Source organism: Vanellus vanellus (genome assembly GCF_965231255.1).
Source record: "Vanellus vanellus genome assembly, chromosome: 23".
Taxonomy (NCBI): domain Eukaryota; kingdom Metazoa; phylum Chordata; class Aves; order Charadriiformes; family Charadriidae; genus Vanellus; species Vanellus vanellus.
The window spans coordinates 759,971-773,777 of NC_138928.1; the positions used below are offsets into that span (position 1 = coordinate 759,971).

General features: G+C 44.8%; 1 protein-coding gene across 1 annotated transcript in view; it reads left to right on the forward strand.

The window, feature by feature from the left end:
• Nucleotides 1-290: 290 nt before the first annotated feature.
• Nucleotides 291-13,807, forward strand: part of KDM5B (lysine demethylase 5B) — a 59,021-nt gene continuing 45,504 nt past the window's right edge. The window contains exons 1-2 of the mRNA XM_082494619.1: nucleotides 291-477; nucleotides 13,009-13,086. Coding sequence (XP_082350745.1) covers nucleotides 340-477; nucleotides 13,009-13,086 — 216 coding nt within the window. The 5' untranslated portion in view covers nucleotides 291-339. The remainder of the gene's footprint in view (nucleotides 478-13,008; nucleotides 13,087-13,807) is intronic.

The following is a 13,807-nucleotide window of genomic DNA, read 5'->3' on the forward strand; positions in this document are numbered from 1 at the left end:
CTCGCGGAAGGTAACCGCCACCGGGAGGGCGGCAGAGCGCTACCCACCGGCCGCCCCGCTGTCTCCGGGTCCCCTCCCCGGGACTACAGCTCCGACGCCCCCTCACAAAGGCGCGTGACGGGGCGGGGCGGGGCGGCCACCGCCCCCTCCCCCCGCCCAGGCTGGGGCGGACTCTTTTTCTGTCGCGCTCTTGCTCCTTGCCCCCCTCCCCCCCCTTCCAACCCCCCCTCCCGGCGGAGGCGCACGTCCCGTTCCAGAGGCGCTCGGCGGCCCGGCGGCTGTTGGAGGATTGTTCGGAGCGGCGACGGCGGCATAGGCAGAGCGGCCCCGGCCCGGGCCATGGCCGAGTTCCTGCCCCCGCCTGAGTGCCCCGTCTTCGAGCCCAGCTGGGAGGAGTTCGCCGACCCTTTCGCCTTCATCCACAAGATCCGGCCCATCGCCGAGCAGACCGGCATCTGCAAGGTGCGGCCGCCGCCGGTGAGTGCCCGCATGGCGCCGCCGGGGAACGGCCTTTGTGTGGCGGCCCGGCCCGGCCCGGCCCGCAACGGCGACCCCCCCACCACCCCCCGCCCCCTTCCCCCTCCTTTCCTCCCTCAGGCCGGCGGCCGCGCCGGCGTCCCCCGGGCAGGTGAAGTTTCAACGCCGCGGGGCTGGAGAGCGACCGGCCCCCCGCCCCCTCCCGCAAAGTCGCTCCCAAGTGCCGGAGTTGCCCGGTAGGAAAGTCCGGGGGGCGGGGGGGGGAGTCTGCCCCGCCGCGCTCCCCGCCTGGCCGGGCTCGGCCTCCCTCCTCCCCGCTCGGCCCCCGAAAGTTGTAAGTTGGCCGGAGGCCGCGGCTGGAGCCGTTGCCGGGGGCGAGCGGTCCCCGTGCCGAGCCCCCGAGGAGGCAGCTGCCTGGGTGTTGCCCTCCATGTTGGCATTGTGGTGGTGGAGGGCTGCGGGGGGCTCTCCTCGGCCGCGCCGGGCCCCGCGGCCGCCCCCCTGCGGCCCTGCCCCCGGTCCGGCTCGGCCTGAATACAGGTAACTGTTCCCTCGAGTTGAGCACCGCCAAACTCCGCAGCTGTGAGTTTGGCTGGTGCCTTTGCGAGCTGAAGCCTAGACAGACATGGCCACCATTTTAGAATGCAATACACAGTGGGGAGAGTAAGGAGCCCTCGTCTTCGTCGTCGTGATCTCGACCCATGGTGTTAGCACGCTCAAAACTGGGGTGCGAATTCTGATTTCCTTTTGTTGGTCGACTCGATTTACTGAGAAATACTGCGAAGATCTTGGAACCATAGTTTGTGTAGTCATAATTGTTAGTTCTTTTAAAGGGATAAACAGCCAGACTGGTGAGGAGAGGGGCTTCTTAGAGTAAAAATCTAATTAACAAGAGTGTGTGAATCATCTTTATTTTAAGTGAATTGCTCTTTCTCGAAGAGGAGGGTGGTGCAAGTCCGGGGTGGTGCAGCTGGCTTGAGGTAGTTAACATGACGGCAACAACTAGAATGCTGAACAGCAACCGAGAGCCTTAAATCTCACCCAGCAAGAGGTGAGGCTGACAAAACGTTTCTGCAGACTTAAGTTTTGTGAGTGAGACTTTGAGTTCAAAGAAATGATGTTCAGAAACACATGCTTTTCAGTTTCATGTTTTGATCACTGCCGGGACTCCTGTTGGTAACCATCCTTTTCCTTCCGGATTAAAATAGAAGTAACTTGCTGCGTTGCTGTCTGAGAGGATAGAAATGGTTGTAGCAGATTGAATAATGTGAATCTCATCGGAGAAGAAGGTGTTTCTGTTCTCTGGAAGAAGAGTCCCGGTTTGCAGGGGTATGAATGCACACAAGAACGCTCTTGAATTTACATCTAGGTAGAATATGCCTGTGCCCCTTTTCATGCAGTGTAGTCAAATGCTGATGTAGTTGAGGGGGTAAGATTTTTATTTTATTATACAGTCAACATTGAACTTATGTAATATTTTTGAGTAGAATAATCTTTTGGGGTTGTATACTGTCAAAAGTATTTCAGCAGCCTGAGGAGAACAGAATTTTTATCAAGGTTTTTTCATTTGTGATTTGCTTTAAAAAAAAAAATCTAATCTGTGTTTCTTGGCTGCTTGTGTAAAAAGCCAAAACCCTATAATAAAGGCTTCTTGTAAGCTATATTATCTGTTAGAGACTCATAAACGAATAGCTCTCTGAAGGAATGAATTACTTATTACAACTGCATTTTCAGCCTACTCTCATCTTCGCTTACCAAAGAGCCAATATCTGTCCGTATTTATGATTGTATGTTTCACTGAACGTATTTAGAAGTAGGATGAAAATAGTTGGCGCTGCTGAGGGCTGAACACCTAATAGTTGTATGGGGCCTGGCTTTCATGTGAGCTTAGCTACCATGGCTCTTATCTACCCTAGATAATTAGTGGGATGACTTGTGCAAGTGCAGTTGCTCGTTCACCAGCCTAGAGCATAGAGGGAGCTCTTCCAAATCTACCAGAAAAAGCCTGGGAGTGGACATAGTTCCTGGCCTTCCTCCTGAAAACAGGAGACACAATGAATATTCAGTTATTGTTCTTTTCTGTGTAATCGAGCAGTTTATAACGCTGTGAGCTACAAACTATACCGACCTTTTTGCAAAATTACGTGTTCCAACCAAATGCATTGTTTAGTGACAGCCGAGGTTTGAAATCTCCATGCATCCAAGTGAATCTTTTGCCTGCATTCTTAGTCCGGTTACGTGCCAGTAAGCAGGTAGGCAGCACTATGAACTGTCAGGATCTGTGTCGAAATAGGAATAAAAAATTTGATTGCCGGGTTTGCATTATTTTAGCTTAAACTCTGCTGGATAATTATCAGCAGACAAATTTGTGCTTTTGTGATGGAACTGCAGTATGCAGTAGTGTTGTGGGAAACTGGTGTTGCCCAACCATAGCTTCACAATTTGCTTGTGAAGTCCTTACTCCAAAGCTAGCTTTGATGTTTCAGCACCCAACCGCAAAGAGGAGAGCTTGCTGATCTCTGAAGGACAAGGGTCTCTTTCTCTGGTACCTTTCTGCTGGCGTGAGGTGGGCACCAGCTAAGCTTGGAGAAAACCACATCTGTGGTGGCTTCTCTTGTGTGGCAGGCTTCAAGGACAGGGAACTGTTTTGTGAGGGGGGGGTTATCAAGGCGTCTGACATACCGTAGACATCTGGGTGGAAGATAGAGAATTCTGGGTGATGGCTGTGTGTTCACGGGATGAAAGAACGTCCAGGAGTATAACAGGAGGTCTAATTTCTCCATGGCAGTTTCCAGTTGAGCACTCAAAAAAAGCTTTCTCCTTCTTCATTCCCGTTCAGTTTGTTTCAGTCATCACTGATGACTTAGTTTTGCTCTTATTTGGGTGATTCTGGGATATTGCAGTGACTGTCTTGTAGAGAGGGTGCAACAATAACCATATTCACTGGCACTGTTTTGTATGGAACAGCAAAGAGAAGGCTTTTTGTCAACGGTCTTGAGCATAAGTAGCCAGCTTGGTTGGGAGCGAAGTGTTCAGATGAGATACGGGGCTTTACCTGCAGTGGTTGCTTCTGGTAGTTAACGTGCTACATAAATTAGAGATACTTTGACTCTTTACTGCCAAACTGAAGGCGAGGAGCTGGATGCAAAAAAGTGGGTGATGTACAACTTGTTTGCAGTCCATTGCATGCTGTTTTGTAGTTAGAATTTTATTCTATGAACTGAAAACATCCTTTATTAGGATTTCTTTCTTTAAAAGGTAATCTGGAACAGTGGTTTATTCTGAAACTTGGCATGTCAAGTGGTGGCCTTACATTTTGGAAGATTTTATGATACCTCTGCAAATTACTGGGGGCAGTTAGAGGAAGAAATGAAATGTTGCTTGAGAATGGTATCATTGTTATTTGAAGTACGTAGTTAATAGTAATTAATGAAAGCAAACAGTCTAACAAATTTGAAGTCTAGCTTCAAGAATAAACGGTAAAATGTAGAGCATATGGTACCATTCCTGCTCCAAGTTTTTCTTGAGAATGGACTCTTCCTTCTGCTTCGTTGTGCTGCCGTGAACAAATAGCTAATAACAATTACTTAAGCCTTACTTACCATATTAATCTATTTCAAAATGTACAGTGTACTAGAAACATTGTAATTTTCCCATGGCCAAACATGAAAATTGAGAAAATTCAGGCTAAATTTCATTGCTTTAAATAATGTGAATATGGAGAAGTACAGTTAAGGCCTCCAAGTAACCTTAAGTCTGCCCTGATAAAACTAAGCATTTTAAGATTAGAAAGTCCATATTAATATAGCTGAAATCTTGAAGGAATTGACAATGGAGTTCTCTAAATTACTGACTTGCATTTTCCAGTAAGTCCTGGAATAGTGGGAAACTTTCAGAAGGCTGAGAGGAATTAACTTCCTTATGGGTTTAAATTCTTCATGAGTGCAAGAATTGTTGACCACCTCTCACTCCAGGGTAGGAGAACGACTGATACAGTCCTGACTAAGAACTCGAAAGGTGATAGTATGGAATACGATTGTATGAGAACTGGCATTGTCAAATTAGTTCTATTGTTTTCTATGAGACTACGTAGTTGGTTGTCAGTTGTGTTGTCATGATCTGAGATCTATAAATTAATTGAATGTGTTTCAGTATTCTAATTATAATAATTGTTATTGTGCAAAATTGATATCATACTGAAGGAATCACAAATTATTTCAGCTATTAATGAGAAATTGTAATGAAGGATATGTTTCTAATGGTCTTTCAGAACCTCAAGCCCACGGTATCTAATTTTCATTAGAGTCTAGAAGAGCAAAAGAAATTATTCCATATAGATCGCAGGTTTACAGTGGGTAGCTCGCTGTTATGGAGGGATCCTGATTGCCAAATAAACAATGGATGTTATGAAACAGGAATCGCTTAAATAGGACTCAATGTGAGATTTTACATTTAGGAACAAAGGCCAGTCTTCGAAGAGGAAGGATTATAGAAAAATAACTGTGGATCCTTGTGGCAACCACTGTAATGGCAGAATGGATGCTTTGGCTAAAGCAGTGAATGCGGCTCCTGAGGTTGTCAGTGAAGAATAAGATTTAGAAGAAGAGGTTTTACCTCTGTGGTAGCATGAGAGTAGAAAATACTGCATTTGGAATACTGCACTTCTTTGAGAATTTTAAACAGATTTGACAACTAGAGAGGGTACGGAGAAGTGTCAAGAAAGTTCTGCCCATGAAAGGATGTATTTTGAGAAATTTGACCTTAACAAAGCATGAGTAGCAAAACCTGAAGGCACAGGGCTTCCAAGAACTGAAGCCGCTGCTCCAGGGACGTATTTTCAGGAGCAAGGTTGATTTAAACAGTGCCTGTTCAGGCTGCTCATTCAGCTGCCTGCTTGATTTATTTTCATTTTTATGGAGAAAAAGAAAACACAAAGCAAACCAAAACCCCTTCATTAAACTGTGGACTAAAACCAGTTCATTTGGGGAGCAACTTTGAGGGTTCTGGCAATCTCCTGGTCCTGAAGTTGTAAAACATACCACTGCGAAAACAGGAATTAATGCAGAGAGTTGTTATACTTTGTCCTGAACAGGAAGCTGATCGCGATGATCCCTCTGATTTGATAATATACAGAGGCTCTGCCAGTTGATTTTATCTGAAAGAAAACAGAGAGATAACTCAATTACAACATGTAAGTGAGCTTCATAGGGAGAAAATCCTAAGTACTGCATCATTTGTCAGTCTTGATGAGAAGCGCCTGAGCTGCCGGTTCCCGTTCAGAGTAAGCCAGGTTTGCTTGACTTAGCTCACAGGGCACCTGTTTTTAACCGTGCAGGTGATCAGCTGTTAGGGGAAAAAAAAAAACAAAACACAACAAACAGAGAGTGGTGGTGGGTTTGCCCCTTTCTAGCACTTTGGGATCAAGAATGGGTGTTTTTTGGGGAAGAGATGTTTTAGTGCTGAGGTTCCTGTTTACACGCTGTCAAATTCTTGTGAAGAAAAAGATCAGTCCATAAGCCCATTAGGAAATCTTTACTTTAAATGAAGAAATTGCTGTGTTCAAGACAGGGGTCGTACTGTGAAATTAGGTAAATTCAGAGCAGGTTATTTACTGGTCTCCTCTGATCTTTTAATTATCAGGAAAATATGAAAAAGGAGTAGTATTTTACTACTGGCAGCTACCATGTGCAGCACTGCTGTGGTAACCAGTGGTATGGCTTCTGCACTTGAGAAGCACTGAAACATTGGAGTGTGCTTAAAGGACGATGAGAATCTCTGCTCCTCGACTCAGCCTCTTTTAGTGAGGTATTTTCCCCACTTCAAGTTCGTTGAAACTTTTCCAGACTAAATAGTTTTATCTTAGTCTCTATGTGGGGCAACAGTAGCAGCAGGTTTGGGGAGGTTTTTGTAGTTTTGTTTGTTTGTTTAAATTGAGATAAACAGTGTCAGTTAGCTAAAAGCTGTGATTTAGAGTTTCAAACTAAACGCAACTCCTTTCCCCAGCATTGAAACTGAAGCTGCCAGTGAACGGAATGAATTTGTGCGTGCATACACATTAGGATGTGCCTTCTCTCAACCCCACGTTACTGGGTTGTATCTGGGAAGTGCTGCGCGTGTGTGGGAGACCACCTTGAATGTTTTTAAAAGCTAGGGAGAAAGAACTTCTGGGCTCATACGATCTGCCACTCTGGTACGTGTCTGAGTAAATGCTCTTCACTGAAAGTAGGTTCTTTACAAGTGAAAATGGATCTGAACAGCCTGAACGGGAGCACTGTTGATAGTTCGTGTGGCAGAAGGTGGAAGCCACCGGGGCCTCCCTGGCCAGCTGAGGCTCTGCGACCACTGAGGCTCTGCGACCGCTGAGGGGTGAAGCCAGTGGCACCAGACTGCTTCTGTTCTGGGGTGGCTGTTAGATTCAGATCTTTTCTTAATCCAAGTTAGATTGGGATTAAAATTGAGGTTTGAAAGCTGCCAGTTACAGCTCCAAAGAGGGCACAGACTGTCTCCAAAGGGCTGTGGTGGGAGAGCTCCAGAAACAGTCGTCTGTGCTCTCCATGCTGCTCACCAGTGGGACACCCACTGGGGATGTCCTGTGGGACCAGACTGAAGGTCCATCTACCACGTTCTGCGTCTTGGGTGATGATGGCAGTGGCTCTTGGGGCCCGGTGCCCTTGGACGCTGACAGCAAAGTCTGGCCGCTGCACGGATGGATGCTCTGCTTCAGGGTCTGGGTCAGTGCCTCTGAAATGAATCGGAGATGAGGGACTCGTCATCAGTGCACTGACCCCAGCGCCCCGCGTCTCTCCAGCTGCTTGTGCAGTGCTGCTGGTACATTGCTTATTCTTGCCTGCTGCTGCCAGAGCCGCTGGATCCGCTCTTTGCGTGCAGTCACCTCCATGGAGAGAAGACTGGTATCTCCTGTATGAAAACCCTGCTGCCTATTTTGCATTGATGTTCAAACTCTATGTATAGTTTTCGTCCTCTACCTTTGGGCCTCAAGGAGCAGCAAGTTTGGAACTGGTGCAGAAACTCTGGGCTCTAGAGAGGCGATTCCCATTGCAAGCTCATCTTTGGCTGTGGTTCTCAGATGGGAAGGATTTGTGGTTGTGTTTTGTCCTTTGCTAGTCTGCAATATGTAACAGAGCCCAATTTTGTCTCAAATGGAAATACTCTGCCAAGCTTACATTACTGAAGAGTTTTGTGTGCGTGTTACTGCACCCAGGGTCCCTTCTTAGCCAGGAGGAATTCAGTGTTTTTGTTGGAAAAGTCACCTACACTCAGAAAGACCAAGCAAGGACCATGTTGCCACAAACTAGGTTAGCTGGTGTTTGGAGTTACCAACTAATGTTAGCCTTTAAACAGGGTCAGAGAGGGATTAGTTCCTGTTCAAAAGGAAGCTTTGTGGATGACCCACTGACACTGCTGGGGCGATAAATGGTGGTGCACATCACTTTTGCATAGATCCAACCATCTGAGTTTCTTTTGAGCATGTTTTTAATGTAGTCGTAAAACCATGAGACGAAAAGGGACCTCCTGAGTCACCGAGTCTGCTCCCTCCCGCTCGGAGGCAGCAATCACGTAACACCTTTGCAAAGGCAAGATCATAGATCTGGGAACAAAGAATGTAGGTCACGCTCGCAGGGTGGGCATCCTGGGAAGCACTGAATTGCTATAGTTAACTGAATGAATATGTGTTTCTCTGGCAAGAATTGCTAAGGTATTCTTTTGGATCTTACTATGCGAGGCTGTCTAGCAAAATAATGAAAGTGACGTCTCTTTTTGTGTCTGACATTGGTGAGATTGCAACTAAAATGCTACTTGCAGTTTTCAAAAGATGTTGGGGAAAAAAAATAGGAGAGGTTTCAGAAAAAAGCCCGAGGAAAAACCTTTATTTGCAGGACTGGAAAGCTGGTCCTGTAAAGAGAAGCAAAAAGATATTTGTTTATTGAAAAATGTCTTGAAACGTCGCTTCCAGGAAGTGTTCATGAATAGCTGCTTGGACAATATGCAAATGAGATATTTGTTTAAAAATGAGATGAGGGTAAGGGAAAGAGAAAAGTTGAAGCTAACTAACTTGTGGAACAGCTTACCACTGACAGTGGTAATTTCTTGTTCACTTGGATTCAAGGGGGTGGGAGTGGTTAAATCTTAATTAGAGAGTGAGTTTAGATGAGGTACAAGGTTTACCAGCTGAAATTATACAAAGCCTGCCATCCCTGTAGCAATGTAGACAGTATAGAAATAGTTCTCCTGACCGTTTGTAGTTTGAATTGCTACTTGCAATATTAATGTGATTGATAGAGTATGCCTTCTGCACAGCTAGATTTGTCTATAAAGTTTATAGAAAAGTTTGAGATATTGATGTCTGTCTCATTTTTTTGCATGGATTGGTATTCAGGTTTATTCTGCTAAGTCTGATTAACAAATGCACGCTAACATAGGCAAATGATTTTGCGTGTCTCTTGCAGACTTCTAATAATGCCATATGGGCAATAGAAAGCAACAAAGTCATTTCAGATGAAGAGTCCAGGTGGTGTAAAAACTCCCAATTTTTTAGGAAATTCAGGTTTTCTTGCTTTGTGTGTATCCCTAACCTTAGTGTTTAGCATGCTTATTGAAGGAAACTTTAATTGATCTTTTTAAACTTCTTTTTTTGTTGTTGTTTTGTTGGGTTTGGTTTTGTGGTTGGTTTTTTTTTGTTTTTTTTTTTTTTTTTTAACAAGGGGGAAATCCAGACCAGTTACTTTTGTGGACCTTGCAAATGCACGCTGGATGAAGACGGCTAGTCTCACTGATTTCCCAGACACAAACTTAAGGGAAGTGGGTCTATGGAGTTGGTTTGTGTGTGCTCGTCTCTTCCACCCCAAAGCTCTTCATGTGGATCAGCAGTTTTGCAAAATTAGCCTTGCCACAAAAAAGCTCCCTCTTGTGGTGCTGCTGCATTTCCAAGGTGCATAAAGGCATTTCTTTCAAAACACGTTTCTTAATACTCCTTTTAATGAACATCGCATTTGTCTTAGTAAATTGTGCTTCAAAACGTATGCAAGCTTTTTTTTCAGTAAATAATATACTTACTAAAGAAGGGCTGAAAGCATCTCGTTTAGGAATTGAGGAACTTGCATACCCTGGGATATAAGACGAAAAATATTATTCTCATGGGTTATTTCAACTTGGAGTAGTTCAGATGCTTCAAAATGAACTGTTTGTGACTTTAAAATAAATCAGTGATAGTCAGGGAGGCCTGTTAACTACACCTGCTACAATGGTGTGTGGCTCTGTATCTGTGACTAACGTCATATGAAACAGTTTGTGATAAATGGGATGTGCAGTAGTGTGTTTATAAAATCAGAATTCTTTTTATAATAATTTAATATGACCTATTACATAGCATGCATTTTCCTCAGCTCTACCTGCTTAAAAATGTCAAAAGCCAGAGTAAATCCCGTGTTACCTCTCGTTAAGCCAATTTACCATATCTCAACAGAAGTTCTTGGAATGACTTTCCCCTTGCTAAAAGTTAAACACTTTGAAGGCTGTTAAATTTTTGTTTCTGGTTGATGGACCCATCTGCCTGATAGACTGAAAAGCCATCCACTGAAAGTCCTGTATTGAATAGATCAAGTTTCCAAAGCTTCTCTTTGTAAAACAGCTGACATACCATCAAAGTGTTCTGGCGTGTGCAGTGTTCATTCAGTATCATTAAACCTAAAAACTGCAAGATGTAGAAAATACCTGTTGTGGAAGCTTGTGTTGTCTGGAGTCATGTTACTTTTTCCGATGAACATAACTAGTGGTTTGCTAGAGCAAGTGTCTTTGGCCAAAAAGGAAAGAATTTCCTCAAACATATGCCAGTCAGTAGATGTATGGAGTTAAATCAGTGAATTCTGGAGTAGTACGTTTTGGTACACCATGTTGTGAATTAGGTATTTCTGTGAGCTAATGCACATGAACTTCTTCATTTGCTTTTATAAGTGGATGGGACAAGCTGCTTCTGTCCTGTCGGAAGACAAGCTGCGTTCTGGCAGTGGGTCCTAAGTCTGTATCTGTCCTGGGGACTCGTGTATCTTTATTTCTTTAAGATTAAGCATCGGCTGGAGCCTGTAGGAACAGGTAGGAATCCTGTTCCTCCTGTTGTGGCACGTGGGCGTTCCTCTGGGCTTCCCCCAGAGCAGCAGACACTGCCGTGGGGCTCCACCAGAAGAGTCTCATGCCCTCTCCTCTCCCTTCTTTGGCTTTACTGATGCTCTGCCAGACCTTATCTGCAAGCGATACCCCTGAAGCACGGCATCAGTAACAGTGTCGGAGTAGTGTCATTGCCCACGTGAGCTGAATTCTTGCTCCTGCTCTTTTTGTTCCTGCTTCTTGTCCTCTGCAGATCCTCGTTACAGGGTGGTGTCGTAGGGCGATGCACGGCCCACCTGGCGACTGCCTTGGCTTGTTACTTAGCTAAGCAGTCAGTCGGCACATGCCCCTCTGTTCTCATTTACTCTCTCAGCCGAAGCAAAGTGCCTAGGATCCATCTTGCGGTTCTCCCTTTGGCAGCATCCCCAGCATGTCCCAGGGGTGTTGTGTGTCATTGCTGTTGTGTGTCCTCTCCTGGTTTGCTTGCCTGTCTTCTGTCTCTCTTCATGCACAGAGCAAGCTCCAGACTTGTGACTAATGATGTAACCGATGATGTAACTACTGATCAGCTGATGTAACTAATGATGTAACTGATGATCAGCTTGAAAGTCAGATTTGTCGTGTTGAACTACGACACTTCAAATCTTGTCCTAAATGTTCCCAGTCATGTTTCTCATCTTACAGCTTGGGGGCCACAAATGATTCATCAGAACATTACAAAAGAATGTTGAATGTTTTCTTTGTTAGATTTGCTATTTTCATTGCAGTTGGTGTTCTGGCAAACAAACATAGGGTTAATTTTATCTAGCTGTTTAAGAACATCATGCCATTGGACACCAGTCTTAGTCCTGTGGTTAAAAAGCCAAAAAGGACTGGGAGGCATGTCCCACTGGTTGAGGATTGACCATCCTCTCGATAATTTGTCATCGTGATCCCCATATTGTTGTCTAACTTCTGGTTCAAATTTTAATTTCAACCTTGCCAAGTTTTGATGTGCTGGAACTGCCTTGTAGGATCAGAAAACCTCAGAGGTCTGGATTAGTCAACAATTGATAAAATGCATAGATTGGTGTCCCACTTTGCTCCTCAGGTTTTCCACGCTCTTGGTGGCTCTTGCATCCCATCTCTGTAGTTGTGAAAATACCTGGTTCTGCTGTGGGCTTGCTCTAGTGACAGGATGGGGTTGTCACAATATAGAATCGAACCTGGGTGTTTGTACGTAAGATACAAATCCTTTATGGTTGTTTTTGACACTAATTTTCGTATTCAGTATGTCTGCTAAAATACCAGATATCCTGGTTATGGTGCTAGTCTGTCTTCAGTTGCCTTAGTCCACAGGTGTTGAGTAAACGTTCTTTTTCCTGGTAGAAAGCTGTTGTCTTGCTTCACTATCAGTAGCTCTCATGTGTGTTATCTTCATTCTGTAATTAGTGATAATAAGATCGCTTTATATGTAATAAATTACTGTCAAGTTTAAATCAAATCTAATTTGGTTTAGCGAAGCTGTGTATTGCCAAACCAACTGCATGCGATAGATGTCAGAGATCTAAAAGATAAAATTGCTTTATAGTTGTATTTATAAATAACACTACCAGTTGCAGGTATTTTGTCAAAGTAATATATTTTTTAATTGATCATATTCCAGCTGTTCCTGAATGTTTGCAGACAAGGAATTAAGCAAAGAAGCTTTTATTTCTATTTTTTAGTGCAGCTGCTGTTTGTTTCAAAGACCAGCTAAGCGCTGCATTTGTCCTTCACGAGCATTTCAAGTCTCTGCTATCAAACGTTGTTCTTCCCCATCGTGGCAGGCATTAGTTCAGAGCATAGTTTATGAAACTGGACTTTGTTCTGTGTTTTGCGTGGTAACAATACTGAATTTGTTACGATAAGTGATGTCCTATCTCAGAGTTGTAACGGATTTTCTGTTCCTCCCACTGGCGGCACGGGGGGGGGCTTTGTTTTGCGTGGTGGCAGCGCTTCCCAGGGAGTTCTCCTGCTCTCTGGCGGCACAGCCCTCGTGTCGCACGGTTCCCCTTTGGGGATGAGCCGGGGCCCGGGGCAGTTGGTGTGAGACCGGAGCGAATGGCCGGTGCAGCACCATCAGCTGCCCCGCGTGGGTAGGGAGAGGATGGACTGGCCCGGGGTGCAGCTGGAGGTCCTTCTTTGAGGACAGGTCCTTGGTCCCCAAGTATCATTTATTTTGTGGTTTCAATACTGTCTATTTTAAAGGCACAATTAAATATTTCAAGGGGTAGACAATGAAGTTCCCTGGGCCCATTAGTGCTGAGGAGGGTTTGGAAACCGTGGACACCTCTTCCATGCTTGGGGCTCACCTGGCTTTTGACTGGTGTACATAGAAGTGTCCTTCATTTTCCTGGTCTTTTGATGAAGCTCTTCTGTTTTTTCCAGGACTGGCAGCCTCCATTTGCATGTGATGTTGATAAGCTTCACTTTACACCGAGGATCCAGAGGCTCAATGAACTAGAGGTAAACTGTAAAGCTGAACGTTGCTTCTGCTCCACAATGTTTAAATACTCTTTTGAGAGGTGGTGTTTTCCAGTGGATTGACTGTGAGCTGTGTTTGACTTGAGCTGACAGCACTTGGGACCTCTGAACATCAGTTTTTAATTAGCACAGAAATTCATCAGTTTCGGAATCTAGTTAAAAACATGCCAAGCATAAAAAGTAAAGTTAGTGCTCATTAGAGGAACATAATTCAGGCCTTTTCCACACAGAGGTGCTTATAAGTGGTTAAACTCAAATTCTCAAGTGTCAAAGATTTCTATCTGTATTTTGCACACATACAGCATCTTTGAAAAGTAGAAGAGATGAAACATTTACAGAGTACTTTAAAAATAACAAGCCATTTGCAAGGAACAATTACAAAATCTGGATTCGGTTGGTGTGAAATTTGCTGTTCGCAAGCACTTTCATTCACTGCCTCGTCAATTCAGACTAGCAGAAGGGAGTGGCGAGGAGCCCTGCTTAGCTCGCTGCTGTGCTGGTACGAGTGGGAATGGCGGTGCCTCTTCGCCTGCCTGATTCATCTCCTGACGCTCGCTTTCTGAAGTCCTGGTGTGGTTATGCGGAGTGCCAGGGGCAGGGCTCGAACGCTGGCTTCGGATGCCAGAAGAGATTTGTGTTGACATGAGCTGGTTCAGAGCTCTCTGGAGTTTAAGAGCGAGCTAGTCTGTAGACATGGCCATCT